The sequence below is a fragment of the Nestor notabilis genome, unplaced genomic scaffold (genome assembly GCF_000696875.1).
Source record: "Nestor notabilis isolate BGI_N333 unplaced genomic scaffold, ASM69687v1 scaffold15348, whole genome shotgun sequence".
Taxonomy (NCBI): domain Eukaryota; kingdom Metazoa; phylum Chordata; class Aves; order Psittaciformes; family Psittacidae; genus Nestor; species Nestor notabilis.
The window spans coordinates 1-23,092 of NW_009940832.1; the positions used below are offsets into that span (position 1 = coordinate 1).

The 23,092-nt window shown below is 44.5% G+C and overlaps 1 protein-coding gene across 1 annotated transcript; it reads left to right on the top strand.

Annotated features, from left to right (window-relative positions):
- The first annotated feature begins 18,380 nt into the window (after window positions 1–18,380).
- On the top strand, window positions 18,381–22,798 carry KCNK18 (potassium channel, subfamily K, member 18). The gene is made up of 3 exons (XM_010020584.1): window positions 18,381–18,597; window positions 19,492–19,638; window positions 21,987–22,798. Exons 1-3 carry the CDS (start codon window positions 18,381–18,383, stop codon window positions 22,796–22,798), a joined length of 1,176 nt encoding a protein of 391 aa, XP_010018886.1.
- Window positions 22,799–23,092: the final 294 nt, after the last annotated feature.

Here is a 23,092-nt window from a genome sequence, read left to right on the forward strand (position 1 = left end):
GAGGTTTTGTCTCAGCCTTGGGGCAGAGCAAGAGTCCTTCACTCACCTCTCAGGTCGACACCTGCAGGTCTCTAGTTGCTGGGAACGCCTAAATGCAGGAAGAGCCTCTTTCTCCCCATTAAACGCACACTGGGGGTGGAAGAAGGAGGCTCTTCCAGGAAGGACGAAGACCGTGGAGCTCAGGCATCCCACAGTCAGTCCTTTGGGTAAAGCAGAACCTGTTTGCCCCAGCCAGCCCTCACCCCCAGCAATCAGTGCACCACACTGCACTCTGCCCCGACCAGAGAGGTGGATTTGCTGCCTCATTCCTTGGAGCAGAAGCAGCTCCCTCGCCCCCCTCCAAGCCAGGCTCAGCATTTCTCTGGCATAGACCCTCTTCTTAATAGTTTTCCTCCCTTTAAAGTCACAGCCATCTGAGAAGTGGAAAGTTTCCTTCATACCTTCATGGGGGCACCGGCAAGATTCAGTGACAGCATGGAGGAGATGGAGCCCTCTCGTCCCCACCCGAGAGGACATGGAGATGGAAGCACAGCCACGGGCAGGCCTTTCCTACGGCTGGGCAGCTGTGCCCCTGCAACCCATCCACTGGGCTTTGCAAGGAAACAACAGTTTCCCTCCCAGCAGGGAGCACCACCCTGCCTTGCATGTCTCAGCATGGATATGTGTGCATGGGAGAGTTCAGCCCCCTCCAAATAACCCTCCCGCCCCATGCCCATCCCAGTCATTGGGATGGATGTCCTGGTGTCTTCCAATCCTTATACTCCTCGCTCCACGTTTGCGCAGGCCAAGCCTGAGAGCTCAGATGCTATTTGGAGGGGAAGAGGCACATTTTCCCCCCTGTGCCCCACTGACTTTCCCTGTGGGGCCAATGGGAAAGGATTGGTGGGGAAGGGTGGTACCTGCTGTTGTTGCCCATTGCTTGGATATCTGTATCCCAAGTCCCTGTCAGACACCTCAGCATAAAATCTCTCTGAGACCTTCACTTCATTGCCTACCAGGAGGGGCAGCTCCCTCTCTTTCTTCCCCTGTGAATTTTGAGATACAAGGATGAAAGGAGAAATCAGGCTAATTCCTCCCCCTCTACCTGTCAAAACATCCACAACCTTTCCCACTATTGTGACATATTGTGATGCTTCACTGCCTGGAGCTGTGCCTGGCTCCGGGAGGAGCCCTGGGGAATTAAGTGGCAATCCTGAGCGTGTACCTGGTGATTTCCATGCCCAGCAGTTAAGCCACCACGGGCCACCTCACTGAGCACATGAGAAACCTGGCTAAAAGCCCATGCTGGGTGTTTGTGAGCACTGTGAGCACGCAAGTGTGCTGGAGCTAAAAAGAAGGCTTGGAATTAAAAACTAAGTTGTGCTGGGAGCATGGTTTATGGAGTCAGGCAATCATCCACCATGGTAATTTCCTACTGTGAACCCTTCTACTCAAAAGGATGCTACAGGTACATTAACAGCACAGGGCTGCAGAGATTTTCAGCCATACGAAACACAGCCATTCCTTGGAACTGCTGCAGCTCACACCACTTGGCTTGGGCTTCTCTGCTTTCTTTGCGTTTAACATTCATATAGACAGAGGAAAGAAAAGAGTTTGGAAGGGCATGGAGTTTCATCATGGCCATCACAGATGACTGCCTCATTGATACTTAGTTTATATGAAGTCACTGTATGTGGGTTCAACCAACCCTACTGTGACCTACAAAACACTTTCTCACATGGGGTGATGAACCAGAACTCTCTTGCAGAAGAGGCCAAAATGTAGAAAACATTACAGGAAAGGAAGAGATGAGGCTAAAAGAATTGCCAGTGGAAGAGGGAATTGTTAAGGTGCCATGCCCAGGAGAGCTTGGGTAACTGCCCAAAGAGCAGAGAAACCAAACCCAACCACCTTTCCCCTCCTCCCAAAAAGCTCCTCAGTCATTGCCAGTCTTACCTAAGGGAGTATTTCTTCCTGACCCCAGCTCTGAGTCTGCAGGTACCAAGGCATTACGCGAAATCCACTGGTCACGGTTGTTCTTGGTTTTATCCATGCCGTTAAGCACTCATTCCCAAACATATCCAAAGGAATACAGTCAAGGAAAAGAGAGCTCTATCAGGAGAGTGCTAACCTCCACCTGCTCTATTAGGTAAACTGGTATTTCTTTAACCAAGCGTCAACAGGTTAAGACATAAAATGCATATCAGTGCAGGCTTTAGAGAACTGTATTTAGATTTACAAACAACATTGTATCTGGATCAACAGGCTATAATTAGAATTTAATAATCCAAGTGGAGGAGTAATGTGCCTGCTGCTTGAAAAATTGGAGCCTTTCTTCTGCAGGTCTGAACATTCAGCTTTGTAGATTGGACTCCAACTTGCTTGACACAATTACTGTCCTAGTGAGGCAAACATGCTACAAATAAGAACAATAAGATCAACAATAGTCTAAGTCTAATACCATAAACAAAGGGAATAATCAGAACACCTCCTGCCCAGCACAATCCACACAACTGGGACATCCAATTAGTGTGGTTATTGGGAAAATATGCAAGAAACTGTTATATTGTATGGACTCTTGAAAAGACTTGAAAGCTGGCAAACAAGTTAGAGGCAATCCCATCAGATGCACCAATGACTATTAGATACAGTCTTTGCATTTAGTTCTAAAGACTTCCTGAGGCAGGGATGACACTCAGCAGAATTGATGAAGGGGGGGAAAAAGAGACCTGTGTAAACAAGATTCCCCTCATGTTATATTCAAAGTAATTATTATGAGCTATATAATTAAACAAAAGGCTAATCCAAGGAATTCCACACAGGAATTGAACACACAAGCACCAAAATGGGTACAGTCCACAGGCTGAGTTGGTATCACGGCTGCCTCTGGAGGACATGGGTACAAACCTCCTGCCATGGACTGCCCACTGATCATTGCAGCTCAGGCCAGTTTCCAGTCCCAGACATTAAAAGGAGACCTTGCCTCTCATTTTGCTTGCTAAGCACATGCCAGAAGAGATTACCTACCTGGCCTGAGGTAGGACCTCTTTCCAGTCATTGGCTGAGCTGGAAGAAGGCAGCTCTGCTTCCCCATGGAGATGCTGTGGTGCTGCCATTTATGGTTTTCTGAGTGCATCTGAGATCTCTTCCAAATGAATGAAATAGTGGCTCAAGGGAAAGGGACTACAAAGAGCTCTGATCCCTGAGCAATGGGAGGGACTACATAAAGGAAAGTGATTCTTAGGAAGTTTTCCTCTTCTGTACTTTCTGCCACAGTAAGAGGTATATTTTCCCATTTTACCTAGAACAAGTTAAGATTCCTACTTTAAAACTTATGCCAAAATCCTAAAAGTACTTGAGAGGTATTACATGTACCTGAAAATAAACCATGTTCTATTAGCTTTTGTTTCCCATATGTTTATTTCCACAGGACAGGAATAATGTGGAACAGAATCTGGCCTGGCCAGAAGGCAATAGTCAGGGACACACCAAGTCAAAAACTCAGTTGAGAGGATGTGATCAGCTCATCTTTAATGAAAGTCTGGATGGAAAGTATATATTCTCCAGCCTATTTTTAAATTGTACTTGATTTCTTTACATGTGCTGACTCATCTTTGTCTTCTTGAAGTGCTTGGGGATTGCCATCGAAGTGGTAACACTGGGAAGTGTTTGAAGAGACTTCAAGGTTAAAGTCTATGTGTATCCCATTAGCCAGAGGTGACTAACCCAGGCATGGCATGAGGATGAATAGCATCCATTGGTAGGGCTCTGAGCCCTGCCAGCGTATCAGAACCCCCCCCATGCTGTCTCTGGGTGCTGGTATGTGCCCTCAGCCCATTGAGCTGGCTGGAAGGTGTGTAAAAAACAACTGACATGTGGAGACCCAATTCCCTGTTAAGGGTGTTTCTGATGAAGTGCAGGTGTGCTGCTTATCCCAGCAAGTACCTGGGACATCCTATAGTTTTGAAACAAGCCTGAGAGCTGGAGGTTTAGTTGGGGTGAGAGGTTGAGGGGATCAGCTGAGTCTGTTTAGGTCCTGCCTCTGGGCAGCCAGGATTGCACCATTTCTCACGTCCTTTGGGAGAGAGCCATGATCTGACTTAGGTACCTTGTAGTGGAGATCCTTTAGAGCTCATCATTGTGGCATTAGCTGAAACTTTCCCCTTCAAAGATATCCCAGGTTTCACTGAAGATCAAGTCCCTCAGAACATGCATCTGGTTGAGTGCCCCAGCATTATCAGATATTTATTAATCCATAAGGCAACACACAAGGGGAGGTTACACATGATTGTGTGTATGTGTATTGGATGCCAGGAATTCCCTGCAAATTTGTAGGAGCCCACTGCTAATGTCCCTGCTACATCTACTGATTCACTTTCCAAAGAAGGACTTCTACATAAAGTCAAAACCACTGAACATGTGTCTTCATGCAAAAACATGCTGCAGAGCTTGAATGAACTGGGTGTCAGCTGCCAAAATTTCCCTGCAAAGATGCTGGCTCTCCCTTTGCACCAGCCTGGCTTCCTAACTCTGCCCAAATTCTCTGTTTGTAGTACATGATCATTTTGCCAACTGTATCCTGGGCTACATCAAAAGCAGCATGAGCAGCAGGTCAAGGAAGGGGATTCTCCACCTCTACTCCACTCTCCCACCTGCAGTACTAAAGTCAGCTCTGTGGTTCCCAGCACAAGAGGGACCTGGACCTGCTTGAGCAAATCCAGAGGAGGCCATAACGATGCTCTGAGGGCTTAAGAACCTTTGGTATGGAGACAGGCTAAGAGAGCTGGGCTTGTTCAGCCTGGAGAAGAGAAGGCTCCAGGAAGACCTTAGAGCAGCTCCAGCCTAAAGGGGCTGACAAGAAACCTGGAGAGGGACTCTGTACAAGTCAGTCTCCTGTAGGGACAGGACAAGGGGGAATGGCTTTAAACTGGGAGAGGGGAGATTTAGATTAGATACCAGGAAGCTCTTCCCCGTGAGGGTGCTGAGGCGCTGGCACAGGGTGCCCAGAGAAGCTGTGGCTGCCCCATCCCTGGCAGTGCTCAAGGCCACGTTGGACACAGGGGCTTGGAGCAACCTGCTCTACTGGAAGGTGTCCCTGCCCGTGGCAGGGGTTGGAACTGAATGAGCTTTAAGGTCGCTTCCAACCCAAACCAGTCTGTGACTGATTCTGCGCTGTGGGGCTACCCAAGCTCTCGGCGGGGCGGGGGATGTTCAGCATCCCCCGGGGCTTGCAGCCGGAGAGGGCCGGTCTCTTCTCTGCGCCCGGAGGGGCAGCGGGTCCCGGCACCCGGCCCGCGGGCTTTGAGCTCCCTCTTGCGGCAACTCGCCGGTATTTAGCACCGGCTTCCCCGGGGTCGGGATCTCATCTTCCTGCCTCCCGCTCCCGGGAGCTGTCGCCCTGGCTAACGTGCTGTTTCTTTTACATAACTCCAAGAATCTCTTCTGGAAGCCAGCGTTGAAGGTAGATAAAAGGCACGCGAGCCAGCTCCGGCCTGGAGGCAGGTTTGCCCAGCAGATGCCTCCTCTCGATGAACTCCTGTTCCTTTCAAGGGCTTGGAAATACTTGAAATGATTTCCTTGTCAGAGAGATACCATCTTTGGCTCAGGAAGTCCATGAACTGCAAATTGCTCGAGGCTAAAAGACTGTTCTGGGAAAATATCACTCTACACTTGCCCTGCTCTTGTACCCTTTCCTAAGTAACTGCTGATGGAAACAGGGGAGGGAGGAGATGCTGGGCTCAGAGGATCTTGTTTGTGCCCTAGTGTAGCTGTTCTCATGCTTCTTTGGGCAGGGCTGGTAGCACAAGCAGATGTGCTATTTAGGAACCACTTTGCAACAGGGTTCTGCAAATATTTGTTTTTTGTGTGTCTCTTCACACATACGTGTCTCTTCACACAGGTTTTTTGGCTGTGGCTACAGCACTCTGGCTATGTCATAATTCACCTCCTCCTGGGATGCAGTGTGACTGCAGAAATCCGCTCTAACCCCAGCAAAGTGGGAATGCACCTATAGACATGAGAGCATTTTAAACTGGTTTTCTTCTTCAGGAAGATACAGGCAGCCTCTTAAAGCAGATGGATGTTCACTGCATTCTCAGTGGCTCACTGTTGTGGTTTAAGCCCAGCTGGTAAATTGGAACCATGCAGCCGCTCACTCACTCCCCCCCTGCTGCTGGAGGGATGGGGAGGAGAATCGGAGGAATGTAACTCCCACGGGTTGAGATAACAGCTCTCCAATAACTAAGGTATAATACAAACCACTGCTGCTACCAATAATAATGATAAGAGGAATAACAAGGGAAAAGGACACAACCGCTCACCACCCGCCGACCGATACCCAGCCCGACCCGAGCAGCGATCTGGCCTTCCGGGTAACTCCCCCCAGTTTATATACTGGGCATGACGTGCTGTGGTATGGAATAGCCCTTTGGCCAGTTTGGGTCAGGTGTCCTGCCTCTGCTTCCTCCTGGCTTCCCCTCCTCTCTGGCAAAGCATGAGACTGAGAACGTCCTTGGTCCGAGTAAAAATTACAACTAAAAACATCGGTGTTATCAGCGTTGTTCCCAGACTGAAAGTCAAAAACACAGCCCTGCACCAGCTACTGGGAAGGAGAAAAAATGACTGCTGGAGCTGAACCCAGGACACTCACCTTCTTACATGTCCTATTGTGGCAACTCCTTGCTAGGCCACCTTGCACTTGCTGTTCATAAGAACCTGCTTTGCTGTCACTGGGATAGGGAAGTTCAGCCAGGTTTTGCTGCACTGAAACTTCCTCCAGCACAGTAGCGCCGGTACAACTGAGTTACTAATTCTTAGCAGGGTCACTGCTTGCTTGTATGAACATCCTGGGTATGTGTTTTGTAACACACATGCTCAGCTGTGTCTGTGCATGCCCTGGAGGTGCCCTGGGAAACAGTTTGTCTGGAAATGGTTTGCTGTGGGATGAACAGTTCTGACGTCCCACTCCGGAATGACCAGTTGGTAGTGACCACAACCTCAACCTAGTCCCCCTGGACTAGGGGGGTGTGTTATAGTAGTGGGAAGAATTGCATGGTCCCAGGAAAAGCAAGTGGTGAGAGGCATCCTCCAGGAGAAACAGACTGTTTTTTCTAGCAGCGTGCTCACAGCTTAAATGTTCAGACTGAAATTTTCCTATGATATATCTGCTGCAGAACCTAAAGGCAAAACAAATATTGCATAGGTATTCACCAAGTGAACTGCACCCATTTCGTGTAACGATTGAGGCCATGGTCAGGATGAAGATATAGAATGACTTCATGTAAATGAAAGACACTAACTCCATGTGAATGCATAAGGGGACATGTCCAGGTTACAGCCTTTATACTTTTGAGCATTCAACTGTCTCAAGCATGTCTTTATAATAGAGTGTAAGCCTGCCCTGGGCTGGGATTTTCCTCTGTAATATTGCACGTTGTATGTGTTGCACATTCCTCCTACAAGACAGCAGAGAGCAGTAAGATCTGGGGCAAGGAAAGTGAAAGAGAAGCCAAGCAGGAGCCAGGAGTATGGTTTGATAGATGAGTCTACAGCTAGAATATGTGCAATCACTTATTAAAGAAAGCAAGCTAATTCTGCTTTCATATCCATTAAACTGGGTTACGTGAGTTTAAATGAAAGCAGAATCTGACCAAATTCTGCTACAAATTAACTATATAAAAGCATTAAGTTGAATGCTTAATTGGTATAAATGGCTTATTTCTGCTATTAGTGTTGGACTGCAAACAACCTCCGTCTCAAATTAACGAGCAAAAATGGTGATCATTTCAGAAGGGTGAAAAAGGTCCAGAACTACAAAGGGCACTTCCCAAAATAATTTACTTTTACTTCCATAAACATCTGACTGCAAGGAAGGAGAGAGGTTCTCTGTACTGCTGGAATGGAATTGCAGGAAGAAGGGCCTCTCTGCCCTTTGGCAACCCTCTTGTGCATCTGGAAACAAACCTCAGTTACATCTAGAGCTCTTGGTTTTAAGAAGCCTCATCCAGCTTCCAAAACTGTTCATGACATAGCAAATCCCTCATTCAGCTTGGAATTATTTTAAAAACATCGACCTGTAGCAAGCCCTGGCAACTTTCTAGTTCCTACCCAGGGCAGAGGAATCAGTAAATGCAAAGAAATCAGATACCCACCTAAGAGCAGTATTCAGAGAACCGCTTAAGCAAATAACACACCAGAAATTACTGTCTAAGCACTCAGGAGGTGATGAAAGAGGGTTTTGAGCAGCTGAAGTATTAGCAGTTCAGAGGTGGGTTTGTAGTGTTGCAGCAGCTTGGATTGAGCAATAGGATCCAGGCTCCAGCATCAGAATGAGCAACTGCAGGTGCGAGCTATGGAAGAAGATCTTCTCCTCCAATCCAGATGCAATGTGAGATTCAGGTGGAGTAGCCACACACCTGATTTGCTCTGCTTTGGTAGGTAAACGGGAGTAGAGCAGAGGAGAGGAGGCACGTGCTTGTGGTGGTGCTTATACTCTGTGATGGTGCTCAGTGCTGCTGTGACTGGTGCCTAGCATGGCTTGGCCTTTTAGGATTGTTGCTGTGAGCAGGCACCCAGGCCATGACATGAGTTCCCTCCATGAGCAGAGGGGTGACCCTCTCCTCCCCTGTCTTCTGATGAGGCACTCTGATCACTGGCACTCACAGTGCTCAAGCCTCAGTGTTTCCAGAGGTGCTTCTCTGCTTCTGAGGTTTGTTAGTGAAGGGGTGTTAGCCAAGAGCTGTTAAGAGATACCACCTACAGCTGGGTGGGGAATGGAAGGGTGAGTTTATGGGTAAAATAAGGAAAAAATGTGGTTTGGGTGAAATTACTTTTTACATGAAACCAATATGCAAACAAAAGAAAAACACTTGTCTGGTGGTCCTGGCCCCTGTGATTCCTGGTGCCATCCCGGTGTCCGGTGCCACTTGACGCTCCCCAACAGTGGCCATGGTGCATGGATCCAGCACTGCCTCCCTGCTCTGTCTGCGAAACAAGAGCTAGGGGTGAGAGCACAGAGCTTCCTTCTTTGGGCTCTGATTGTATTGTGATGCTCCCTCCTTATGTCCCCCAGTTCTATGCAGCCATCCCAACTGCAAGTGCCCCATCACAAATACTTGCAGCTGCAGGAGGCATGTTAGCAAATACAGATCCTTATTTTTTGGCCCCAGATTTCAGTGTTCCCACTAGAGTGTCTCTGACCTTTTCAACCCGGCTTCTTGCTGGAGTTTTAAAGAACAACTCCTATAACCCTGCAGGCTTTGCAGCCACTGTGCTGTGGAAGATTTGATCTAATAAGTGATGGATTTCTTAGATATGGCTGTTTTCTAATAGTTGTACCTGCACAATAAACAAAAATACCACAGTTCTAGATTATATAGAATTATAAAAGAATTTAGGGTGGAAGGGCTCTCTGGAGGTCTCTAGTTCTAGCTGCAAAGATAGATCAGGCTTCTCATGGCCTTATCCAGATGAATGCTAAAACTCTCCAAAGACTGAGATTTTGCAGCTTCTCTGGGCCTCTCTTCTGGTCTGTAACCACCAACCTTGTGATGTTATTTTCCCCTTCTTTTATCTAATTGGCTTTTTCCTTGTCATTGCCTCTTGCCCGTTTTCTGTGCACCTCTGAGAAAAGTTTGACTCAGTCTTCTCTGTAATCATCTTCAAATGGCTAAAGGCAGCAATTAGTTCACCCATAAAGCCTCTTTTCTCTGCACTAAACACCCTTGGTTTCTTCAGGGAATCTTGTTGGATATATGCTCTTGACACCTAAACATTGGTCATATGCTCTGGACCTCCACTGGACTCTCTCCAGGTTGTTGGTATTATATCTGTCTCAATTTAATGAGTTCTAACAAACAGGGCAATTGTAATTATTGTTGGTGGTGGTTTCTTTTTCTACATAGTGTTCTTAAATACTACCCCATAGTTCAACTGATACACTTTGGTACATGCATCATGAACAATTCCTAAATTGAGAAGCCAGACAGTAACTGCTCATCAACACATAAAGCACATGAGGATTAGCTAGAAAATCTGAGTCTGAAAGATATCTGCCCCTAAAATACAGCATTTACTGCAGCTGCTTATAGAAAAAAAAGGATGAGACACAAATATTCCCAAAGATGATCCAACAAAATCCTTACAGGGGATTCTGTCTCTCAAGAGCACAAGTAGTGAAATGCTATTTCTGAGACAGTGTGAATGGCCTCTTTCTTAAGAAATATTTGCTTAGATGACCCAAAATAATTTAAACATGAGTACTTTTAACTAAACACTGGTAAAAAGCAAGGACCACAGCTTGCCACCTTTTCCTGTATGTGACATCCAGCAAGGAGCTAGGCTTTGGGAGAGAATCAGCTTTCTGTAGCCCAACACCAGGAGCAGTGGGATTGGAGAATGCAGTTCCCATGTGTGTCCTACTGAGGGATAACTGATGCCACAGAGGGGTCAGGTATTAAAATCTCCCAGTTACCTAGTGCTAGCTCCCCTCCTTGACTAATGTGCTCTCATTAGACCTAGCTGTTGTCTACAGCAGAAGAGTCTGTGGATCCATAGCTTTTTCAGGGCAATTGTTTTGGAGTGGCCTTTAGTGGTGGTCTGGTTTATGCCAGCAAGATTTACTGAAAGCATCATTACAGATTGCCCTGACCAGCAGTACTGAAACAAATCTATTGGCTTGTTGAGCTCTACAGCAGTGGTTCTGCTGGCAAAGAGTGTGAATTTTGGTTTGTACACATCTTGACAATACAGTTATGGCAGCAACTACCCTGGCAGAATTTACTGAAGCAGTTACACTGTGTTTCCAAGCTTTGCATGCAACTGGGACTTGTGACATGTTGAAGGTGTAGTGTGATGGGGGTCTGTGTTGAGGCAAATATTTCATCCAGCTGTTGGGGATGAACTTATTCAGTGTTGTGATCAGATATTTCTTCTCTCAGCATCTTCTGGGCACCAGCAGCTTTCAGGAAGGGAAAGGGCTGAGTGGGGGAAAAGATCCCTTGACCTCTCCTTAAAGATATCATGGTCCAGGGAGAACATATGCAGTTCTGCATGCTACTGAAATTCAGTGCATATCTATATGACTCCACAGGGAGAGGTCTTCTATAATCTGGAATAAATTCCTGGCATACAGACTGAGAGATCCTGGAAGGCACAATGTGATCCCAACAGGTATAGTAAGCCAATGCCATTGTATCATTAGATAGACATAAGAAGCTGAGCAACTACCTCTTGAAGAGCACCTAAGAGGGCAGCACTAGAATGGCTTCCACAGCAGATCTCCTTTCATCAACAGTTAACCTGAAAGAATGAGGAAAAGGCAGCAGTGTCCACAAAGCAGCCTGCAGAGAGTCTTCATCTGCCTGTGCTGAGGACTGCTGCAGCTCTGTTGTGTGGGGGGCACTTGTTTTCCAGCAAGATTCCTGGATTCGGACATACCCTTTGGGTAAATACGGCTGTTGTGCTCCATCTCCTCCTTGCTTGCAGCATGGGGAAGGCAGTGGTGGAGCAAAGGTGTCTGGTGCTGTAAGGATTCAGGAGGCTGTGCTTCATCTCATGACCAGCACTGCCAACACACATTACTCCATGGGGACATGGAGTAATGTCCTCCAGTCACCTTCAGTCCTGCCTCTTGCCTCCTCTGTGTGTGCAGGACCTTCAGGGTTCATCTGAAATCTCTGGTGCAGCATCTATACAAATGTTTCTCTCAAATGTTCAACCTTTCCTTTCTGATATGTTTCTTATGTCTTTCATTTTAGACAAAAGATAAATCCGTCACTTTCCAGTCCCAGTGTGCACTAACTGTTGCTCTCCCCTAAAGCCCCATGTGTAACCAGCTGGCTTTGGCTGTCTGGCAGGATCCAACAATAACCCTCCCTGAATTTATATTCATCCTGAACTTGAGCTACTCCTCCCACATATCTCAAACTCCCAAGTGACTGTGGAGAAGGTCAGTGCCATTTAGATGGCTTTTTGCATGCAGCCTGAGTGACAGGGAGCGAGTGGTGGTGGTGGTGGTGGGCAGCCTGGGTGCCAGGCAGTCTCGGGAAGAGCCCACAGTCCCTGGGTGGAATGTGGTCTTCATGAGTCTGCCCGGTTCATTACACATGGGGCTTGTGGCCCAGATGACTCATTCACAAGTGCTACAAGCTGCTTCTTTTTTTCTTGAGGACAGTGGAAGAAGACACTTTATTCCACAATTAGTTTTTATAAGAAATTCCTTGGAAAAAAGGGCAATTTTGCATGCACTTCTTTCTCACCCACAGCATTTGGCAGAAGGCACTTTCATAATGGAGTCTTACTCATCAACCCAGGCAAGATCACATCACCGAGAAGCTGTGGCTTTAACCAATTAAAACTGTGAAGCTACACTTGAGGGGTCTAGAGCTTGAAGGAGTGTTCCTCACTAAGGTGGCAAAATGTTGTTTACTGAATCACTAAAAAGCACTTAAAAGCTATTCTCATGACTGCTAAAAACATTTAAAGGGCCAGCGTTACAAAGGGTAAGATAATTAATGGTGTATTAGCTGAAATGGGTGGGACAGGGATTGAAAAGTTCATGTATGCCTGCTCAGAGACAAAGGAAATGAGCAGAATTGAAAGAAATTTCAAGTGTGAACTCACTGGTGTCCCAAGGCACACCCATCTATGAAAGTATCTTCCCCCCCTTGAATCCATAATGACTGGTGAGTGATAGGATAATGGAGTTAAAACTATTGAAAGAGTACTTTACACAAAAGGGGAAGAGAAATTACATATAGCATCATTAGGAAAATTTGGGTGAAAATAAGTGATGGAAGATTTATCCCGAGGCTCAAGAAACACTGAGCCACTGACATTAGTCCATGGCCAGTCTGATTGCCAGTGATAGGAAGCAGAAAGAGGTATCTGATCATTGGCATCTTACAGACTCCTGCCCTTTGGTTTACGAAGTGCTGTGGATGGCTGAGGGTAGAACATACTGCAAGGAGTGTACTCTGGGGATTAATACTCCTTAATGACCCCAGAGCTCTTCCAAATGCAGGTTTGACCTGAATGTTATGAGTAATATTTGGCCAGTACTGCAGCCTGCAAAGGATGACTGCTTGTCTGTGTTCTGTTTAACTGATCATGTATATGACATTGGAAATGAGATCAATAGATGGGGGTTTTTTTATTAGTATTTCACATGCCAAAAAGGGGTCTATGCCACTCATGGAGTCCATCTCAGATGCGTGTTGGTGGATATTTACAGCTAAAAGCTTGTTCCTGTATTTGAGGTTTTAGATCCCCCTCTTTTAAACCGCTTATATACATATGGGGCCCCATTAATAACAATAAAGAACAAACACGTCTTTAAAGAGTGAAGTAGACTTCTCATGTTGAATCTGAGGGGGTTTTTTGCCAGTTCAAATGGTGTAAAATTGCTCTGCTGACATGAGTCATGATGCTTAGCTTTTATGCAGCATATAATCTCACATGCTCTAATGTTAATTAAATTCCAAAGAAGCAGTTTTCCAATCTCTCTACAGGGAGCTTGTTTGCCTTAAAATGAAACTACTGGGCTGAGATAGTCTCCACTATACTAGCATTACGTTCACTACATTAACTCAGTAAAGACTTTGGCATAAGACATGTAGCTGAACCTCAGTAATCCCCTTTGCTTATCTGGAAACCCGGGGCTCCTGCACGGTGTCTCATTGGCAGCGGGGTCTCATTGTGATATTAACCTTCCCATTTGTTATAACACCCTGAAGCGTTATCACATCACTCAAATGAGCCACGCAAGCAAATGAGCAACGTACACAGCGCTGGGAGGTGACGGTGGCCAGGCTTTGTTTGCAAAGCCTTCCCCACGCTGAATGAGAACTGTTGCACTGCATCTCTCAGCATTTAATTTTACTTCTCCATGGCCCTTTAGAAAGGGGATGGAGGAGTGTTGTCCATCCAGAAGCAGCTTCCCCTCACAGTCCCGAATGTATTCTGATTTAGAGCATGGTTCAGATAACAGAATGAGCAGAAGCATTTGCTGCAGAGCCGCAGAGCTGCAGAGCTTTGCAGCAACCAAACCCTCCACACATACTTGCCCCCCTGGCTCCTGGGTGTGAGCACACATGAAGCTCTGGGAGAGAGAAAAGGGTGAGATTACAAGCTCCCTAAGGAGGAAGGGGTGATATTTCCCCCATTCGGGGTGTGTGCCTGAGGGGCAGCTCTGCTCCTTCTAGACTATTGCAGGTTTGGGGAAGGAGTGAAAGAAGAGAGGCAAGTGAAGTCTTTCTACCCGTGCAATGATTTGGGGTGTGGGAGAGGGGATGGAGAAGTGGCCGGTTAGCTCATGAGTGAATGAAGCCTGGTCCTGCTGTTTGGTGAAAGATTTTCCCATCAAAGGTGTTTTCTGGCTGTGTGACTTCATCCATGCTAAAAAAGGAGGATGAACAGAGACTAATACCCAAGCCTTGGCTGGTCTGGGGCATATGAAAAGTGTTTGCCTTTCATAAATGAAATGATGGGACCACTTGCTTGGCTTTGGTGTGAACAAAGAATGAAATAGGAAATGCTCCTATTCAAGGTGAGAGGCTTGGACATCTTTGAATCCACTCTGCATTATATGCAGTGTCAGGATGTTAGTCCTGAGTGCTCTCAAATATTCCCAGAGGTTACAAGCTCAAGCACTTGACTTAAGCGAAAGCTGAGACTTTTAAAGATGGATACAAAGGAAGCTAAACCTTCTCCTGGGCCCTACACAGCCAATTAGTGCATTTCTCTCTCCGTCCCAGCAGTGTGAGGTGTAAGTGGAAAGTGGGAAGAACGGGAGGTATCAGGTGAACTCATACTCCAGGGGAATATGGTTGGGGTAAGGAGGAGGAAAATAATGGCAAGGTGTCTTAAAAGCACTTGTAATTCATCCAGTGAGGTAGATATGCTCTGCACAAATGTCATATATCCGTGTTGGGGCTGGGCCTGGGACAGAACTGCTCCTGGGCCCCACTGTGGGCTGAAATCCCACAGGAACCAGTCTCAAGAGCCTGAGGGATGGGAGGGATGGGGTAAGCATGGTGGGTAGGAGGTGGAAAGAGTCCTTTGGAAGTGTTCACAGACACTACTACTGACACCTGAATGACACCCCCATACCTTCCTTACCATGTGGGATGTCTTTATGTCTAGGGGTCAAATCTGATATTTCACAGCCTTGAAACTGCTTTCTTAATACAACTACTGCTGCTAAGTGTTTTCTGTTGGTTTGGGATGATACTGTTTTTGCTTAGGATTGATATCCCCTTTATACAGAAACACTAATTTTCTTGGGGAGCTTAGGTATATTAGTGCATTCTGGAAATACTTTCTGGGGTCATGTGCAAGAGCAATAGATCAAATGCTCCATGACCCTTGTCAACATTCAATCTTGAACTGAACGGTTTTAATTCTCATTGTCATGAAGAACTACCAGGCAAGGTCTTAGCCCTTTATCAAACCATATTCCCATCACAGTCAATGTTGGATGCAACAAAAGCGAACAATTTAGTCTGTTGCCATTTTTTTTAACAAGGCACTTTTCATCCTTCAACTCACTTTGGTTGAAGCAAGTATTTGCCAGTGCAGTATGTTGAATCCAATGTGTTTCACAGAAGAGAGGCAAACACAACAGGTCTTTGATAACATGGTAGATGACTTGATGCAGGAAGAGTTTTAGTGATTCTTGAAAAACATCTCACTCCCAATCAATGAAGTTCTTGGTTTAACCTTTGTAATCCAGGAACATCAGATACTATAGGAATTCTAACACAGAATCACAGACTAGTTAGGGTTGGAAAGGACCTTAAGATCATCTAGTTCCAACCCCCTGCCATGGGCAGGGATGCCTCACATTAGACCATGTCACCCGAGGTTTTGTCCAACCCTTGTAGCTGTGGTCACAAACTTTCCTTTCAAGCAGCACCTTCAGAGCACTCACATTTGCCCCAGTCAAAGAAATGGAAGTTAGGAAAAGTGCAGGTTTGTTGTCCATTAACCTGAACAGAAAATGCATATTGCAAAAATCTTTCTCAATACAAGTACCAGTAACTCAATTTGGAATAACTTGTGGTTAGTGGGATTTGCTTTTAAGCAACTGACTTCAAATACGTAATACAGCAATAGTGGGAAATGGTTTAGATTAAGCAAATAATGTAAAAATAATTTCTGGGTATATTGTTATTAAATTTTCTCACTGTCGCAAGCTCAGAGCCTGATGTTGCAAATAGCTGAGAAGCCCCTGGGAATTGCTAAATACTTTGCAGTCCAACCATGTATAGGAGGGAGGCTGAGAAGATTTTAAAGCACTTTGGAGGAAAGAGGTTTGTACCTGAGATGTAAACGAAAAAAATCCACAGGACAAATTGTGTCAGAATTACCCTACTGGGCAATGAAATGTTCTTCTGGCCTTTTCCAGAAGAACATAAATGTGAGTACTCTGCCTCAGACATAGGGCCCATTTGGCCCGGTACCCTGTTTCACTTTTCCACCTGCAAACTACCTTCAGTTCAGGGGATTATTGAACCCTGTGTGGTTTGTAGTCAGTATTAACCACTGTTCTTCTAAATATCTCTGCATTCTCCTCTTTGATGTATGTAAACCCAACATCCTTTGGCAAAGAATTGTCCAGCTACATGACACATTATTTGTTTTGAAACGGGTTTCTACTTGCTTCATTTGATGGTCGCCAGTTCTGGTCCCAGAAGACTCTACAAACCTGCTCTCTTGAGGCCACCCATGTGTTTGAAGGCTGCTATTATATATTCCATCACTTATTGCTTTTTTTTAACTTGGCCAAAGACACTACTCTGTTGTTCCTTGTCTGAAAGCTGTCCATACCTTCAGTCATCCTTGTTGCTGTTTGGAATTTCCCCAGTTTTATTATGTGCTATCTGAGAGCAGGGTACCGGAACCACATTGACTCCTCCAAGTATATGGACACTTCTAAGATTCAGCTGGACAGGGCACTGGGACATCTACTTTACTTCAAGCTTTGACAAGAAAGTTTGGACCAGATGACCCTTGAGGTCCCTTCCAACCTGGTGTTCTATGAAAAGTCTCCAAGAGAAGCCAGTGTTGTGCTTCTAGCATGGAGCACTCCGCTGCTTACAGCCACTTCGTTATTCCAGCTGCCCCTTTGACGACTCTGTGTCCCTTGGTCCTCTGTTAAGGACACCAACTCTAAATACAACCTCTTAAGAAGTTCTATTGTTTTTGATTAATTATGAACATTAGCAATTTTCAGGTCGATAAGGAAAAATAAAAAAGTGCTTGACTGCAATAAGAGGATTTGTAAATCTGTTGTCAAAAAGCAAGACTGAGTCAATGAGGCAGATAACCAGAAAAGTGGCAAGCACATAGGCTTATTTTTGTCTTAGCCCTGAAAGCCTCATTTCTATAGTGGAGGCTTTCATACTGATGAGCATATTATATCTTGTGATCCAATTTGCTGGGAGTTTGACCTAGAAGAAATCACTGTAACCATGTAGGATTTCTTTGCAGTATGGACATGTTGCTCGTACACAGCTCAGTAGGTCTTGGCTGCACAAGGCTGCTTCAATTTTTAATGAAAGACTCCTAGAGATGAAATATTTAACACCTCTTTCTGTAAAGTCCAACTCCCCTTACTACCACTACTATCATTGTAAGGGGCAGCGATACTGCTTATTGCTCTAAGTGTTTTAGAGGGATGGATGAAAAGAACTGAACTGAATCCTGCAGTTCTTTCTTGCTAAGGTCAGAGAGAGTTTCAATTAATAGGACGATTTTAATCAAGTGAGAACTGGGCAAAATCTTTTTGACTCTTTTTTGGGAGAAAAATCCTTTACAAATGAAAAGAACCCTCCTACAAAGATTATGTGGTATATATAGAGAGATTCTATAAGCCATCTGAAAGAGAAATTAATTGTTCTACAGTCTGCACAGAGGCAACAACCACTAGTGCCAACCCCTTCTTTTGATTAATTTTAAACTTCTCTGTTCATTTCTGGGAGAACTCTTTAAAGTCCACCCCTTACTGTGTACATTTTCCTTCCTGGGAGCTGGAAATGTTTCTACTGTATCAATGGGAAACTGTAGTTCAGAACAAGAAGCTTTAAACATAAGCTGGCTCCACAGAAGCTGGTAATCTGTGTGCATTATAACACTGGCTGATCAATAGTAATTCAGGGATAGAGTGGAGTATCGTCAACTGAGAAATATTTCAAGGCTTGATTAGTTGTGCTCCTTTTCCATTGGGACTGTAGTGCAATCTTCACTTATAAAGACATGTGATCTGAAAGCCTGAGGCAGAGCAATCCTTGTTTCCACAGGAGAAGCTTTTCAAGGATGCAAAAGCTTTTACATCCTCATCCTTGTTTCTAAAAGCTGTGACTTCTCCACAAAAATAAAAAGAAAAGGAAAAAACAAAAGCGATGGCATCAACATCACAGCCCCTGCGAGGTAAAAGGGCATGTAAAAAAATCTTTTGGGCAGTGTTTCCTCATGCCTGCTTCATTCTGTCTCTTGTGATCTATGCTTTCCTTGGGGCTCTCATGTTTTCCCACATTGAAGGTAGCCGGAAGGTCAATTTAAGTGAAGAATACAGAAAATTCCTACAGAATCTGTGGTACATCTCCAGAAATTTGTCAGGTATGTACTGGAATTTCCAAATGACTTGACTGTACATGGACTTACTCATTCACTTGCTTTTTGAATAGGATTTTTGGCTTTTGAAGACATTCTTCAAAATCCTAACAGCTGAACCTGCAAACATGATTTTCCCCCTGCCTAGCTAATGACTGCTGTTGTTTGCTTGTCTTCCTTAGCTGTGATTTTTGACTGCAAGCTTCCCTTGTTCCTGTGTTCGTGCTTGAAAAGACTTTTCCTGAGATGCCTGTGTTCTCCCTTTTGCTCAAGTTCCTTAAAAAGCAGATGAGATCCCCATAGCACTTCCCTCAGATTGCTGGGACTGATGACTCTGCCTCAGAAAGTCTCTTCCAGTTCCCTCTTCACAGCTCTGGGCTTCCCTACCAGCCCTATGGCGATGGGGTGCTTGGGTGGAGGCAGGTGCAGTGCTGCACCCCAGACCCAGTGGTGATGATGGAGGGGGTAGATGAGATGAGAAGGAGTAGAAGTCCTCCTGTATCTGTGTTGGGACTTATACACAGGCTTGGACTTTCACTCAAGTGGCTGTGTCTTTGGGTCAAAAGAATACAAACCCTCTGAGGAGATCAAAATGAAACAGGACATTCAGGCTGGGAGCTGAATATTCTATCTTCCTGCCCTGTTTCTTTATGCTTATTTTTGTGCCATGTTTTGACTTTGTTGGGGAATAGCTTGCTTATTTTTTCTTGTTTCTTTATTCACTGAAGCAACCTGATTTTTTTCTGGGGGGAAAGGAGAGAGCAAGGTGAATATTTTTATCTTCTAAAAGAGTACGAGCAAATCCTCAGATGGAGAATACTTCATTGGAATAACAGGCTGGCTGCTCCCTCAGTGGTGGTCTGCAAACACTCATCATTTCTCCTGTTGTTACTGTAACAGATAACATGACAGAAAATGAGGAGATATTTAAGGAAGAAATCCAGGCACTGCTCAACACAGCTGAACGAGACTGGTTTGTCAACCCGAAAGATAAATGGACTTTCTTTGGGTCTCTCTTTTTCTGCTGCACAGTATTCACAACTGTGGGTAAGTTCAGAGGTAAAGTAACCCCCTGCAGAATCAAGTGATATTGCTGCTTTGTCTAATGTATTTCTTCCAGGGAATTAAAAACAATCAACCAACCAAACCCAAAAACCAAATCCCCTTCAATATTCTTCCTGAGTAGTGACGATGAGTCTGCAAGGGGCTCTGCAAACACAGACTGCAGGGATGTAGCTGAGTCACAGATGCAAGTTGGAATTTAGTAACTAGCAATGGTACACATTAATTAGCTGCATCATTACATGCGTACTGTAACATGTACTTGTATATGACAGGTACACAAAACTATTATATTAAAGTAAAAAGAAAGCCCAATTTTTCTGTCAAACCTTATCCTTCCCATTATTATGTGTTATGGTGGGTAATGTTCTCTTCACTGGAAGAGGTAATTCATTATGCATATATTGTCTCTCAACTGCTTCCCTGTTATTTATGTCTAACCTAGCTTTGTAAATCTGTGGCTCTATAATTAACCGTGCAATTGCTGTTCACACTTCTCTGGGTTATCAGCACATGGCAATGTTTAGGTCACACCTCTGAAATCTTTCATTCTGACTTCATGTTTCAAAGGAGGACCTAGATCAAATTTTTGTTGCTAATAGGTGGCTATTTCCATTGCAGTGGATTTGTTATTTGCAGTATTAGGAACTGATAAATCACTTCATGTTGGACTCAATTTAGCTACCTTTAATTATCTAGGAGCAGTGAAGCACCTAGGCTGAAGATCAGTGGTATGAACTGCTTCTCCCCACTGCCCTAGGAGCTTGCCAGGCTTGCTAGGCTCAGCTAGGCAAGATTTCTGGATAGCTGAATTTAAGCTCAAGATAAGTTTTAACCCTTCTAATTGCACTTCACTTTTTAATGCTTAGAAATTTAGAAAAGGCAAAAAGAAAATCATTCTGTACAATAACTACAGTAATTAATCTTCCATGATTGCTTCAGCAGTAAGGATTAACATTCCCGTTTAGCTAGTGGGGAAGAGAATGACAGAGATTAAATACTTCTTCAGTGCCTCACAGCAAAGGAGGGACCAAGTTTGGATTCAGACCAAAGGCTGTGGCAGCCTTTAGTGAAAACAAACCTGGATGGAGGAAGAAAATGAAGGAAAACATGCCTCAGCGTATGAGCTAATAAACTTACAGGCCAAGCAACTGGCCTGGAAAATCATCTAGAAAAGAACAATGTCATTTTGGAGGATGAGAAGAAAAAAGGTTTTTAAAATTAAATAAAATTAATATAATGTTGATGTTTTCTCCCACTGTAATGGAAAAACACTAACTTACAAATGAAGTTTCATATCCAATATGTTAGAGGAAGGAAATATAAATACCCAAATTGAATTTAAGGAAAGGGCATATCTTCTGCTACCATTTTATGTATGATGAAGTCCATGCGTCTGGTAGTACTTCACTATTTGTTGTAAGTGATATTTGTAAGCTTTGGTACTTGAGAACAAACATGCATTTCCTCATGTGAGAAACATGCACTTCCTCACTTGATCCTTTGTCTTTCTTGGTATTTATGGGACTCTGAAAACTATGAAGTCCATAAAAACACAGTGTCAACACAACATATGCCATTAGTGCTAGATCTGATGAATAAGGGACAGTTTCAAATTCTGTTATTAGCTTACCATTCATCACAAGTAGTTTTGGTGGAAAAATGAAGATCAAGGCATGTGTCTCATTGTCCCAGTCTGATCCATAGCGCTGCCCCAGTCTCAGTATTCAGAGAATCACCTAGATCTGAATCTTCTCAAAGCTCAGGGAGTTTGATCCCCAGAAATGATTCAGTCATACTATGAGGCCCTGCAGATGATCCCCCAGCTCCTCATGCACAGTCCGTTAGCTTCCCCCAGCATCAGCCCTGAGCTCGACTTCCCTGCAGCTGGACCCACAGGCCCAAGACCTCTTGATATCTTGCGTTTTGGATCCTTGTTGACCCAGCTTCCCATGTCAGGAAATTTTCCCAATAACAGTCTCCAGCAGGAGAGAGGATGCGCTTGGGCTGACCCAAACCTTTTGTTTCTCCTCCCTAGATGTCCTCTTGTTGTCAGGAGGTTAAGTCAAAGAGTTGATAAAGTGCAGATGATATAGGAAGAGTTAATTCAACAAAACTCACAAACCCCAAACTTCCAAGTGTTTGAGGAAGCAGGATTAGTAATTTCTGAGACCCAGAAATTTTAATAGCATCAAAGCAAAAGAAGAACCATATTCTCTGCACTAAAAATCGACCTTTAAAATGAACAGCAATAAAAAGATCAAAGGAGGTTATTTCCTAATAAATCACAATGTTCTCTCTTCCTTCTCTTTCTCTTTTTGCTTTTGTTCAAGGTTATGGCAATACCTATCCCGTGACACGGATTGGAAAGTATCTCTGTATGTTGTATGCTTTATTTGGCATCCCTCTGATGTTCCTGGTCCTGACAGACATGGGGGACATCCTTGCGACTGTCTTATCCAAGTGTTACAATGAATTCAGAAAACTCCAGTCAAAAATTCTAGCCTCTAAACTCTGTTCTAGATACACACGTAACAAAGGGGATGAACTGAAATCCAGAGCACAGTCCAACATAGTCATCAATGAGCCCTTGAGTATTATGGAAGTGCTGAAAAGTCAACCAGGCATTAAAAGGAAGCCACTCAAATACCGCAATGCTGAGATTTTTGAAATGTTAATTGCCAGAGAGAATGAACACACAAACCCCGCAAGAAATAAGAGCATTGAGAGGTGGAGTTCATGTCCTGAACTAGCCGGGGAAAAGACCATGTCCAGAGTCATTGAGAATTTTGACAAAATTGGGAAACAGTTAGAAAAATTAGATGTGCCCATTGTATTAATGGTGTTAGTTATCTTTGTGTACATCTCTTGTGCGGCTGCTATTCTTCCAAACTGGGAAACCAGGTTGGATTTTCAGGAAGCCTTTTATTTCTGCTTTATCACCTTGACAACTATTGGGTTTGGAGATACACAACTGGAACATCCCAAGTTTTTCTTGTTTTTTTCCCTTTATATTATTATTGGCATGGAAATAGTCTTCATTGCTTTTAAGCTGGGCCAAGACCGCTTAATTGGTTTGTATAAAAAGGTGATCTCATTTTGTGGGGAGAAAAAGATGCCATCAATGAAGATATATCCAAAATAAGCCATTTCTCCTTCACTTGTAAGCATTGGCCATTGCAATGAGTTGAAACTTCATTTGCATTTCTGCCTTGGGGTGGCAGGAGGCATATCTTATTCTGGTTTTTTCTGAGAATCTGATATAAAGTGGCTGAATACTTCACAACACACTTGGAGATGTATCTCCAGGAAGTACTTTTCAACAAGGTTCCATCTCCTAAATAATGATGATGCATGATGAAAAAGCAGAAGGCTCTCCCTGCCAGTGCTCCCTAGAACCCTTTGCAAAGCCTTTCTGTCCTCTTCCCCACTGCAACCC

What these genes read in the sequence shown, in the direction of transcription:
- KCNK18 (XM_010020584.1), top strand. Translation starts at nt 18,381, where the DNA reads ATGGCATCAACATCACAGCCCCTGCGAGGTAAAAGGGCATGTAAAAAA. An exon ending in CATCTCCAGAAATTTGTCAG is followed by an intron (nt 18,598 to 19,491) that starts GTATGTACTGGA and finishes TTACTGTAACAG; the next exon opens with ATAACATGACAGAAAATGAG. An exon ending in CACAGTATTCACAACTGTGG is followed by an intron (nt 19,639 to 21,986) that starts GTAAGTTCAGAG and finishes CTTTTGTTCAAG; the next exon opens with GTTATGGCAATACCTATCCC.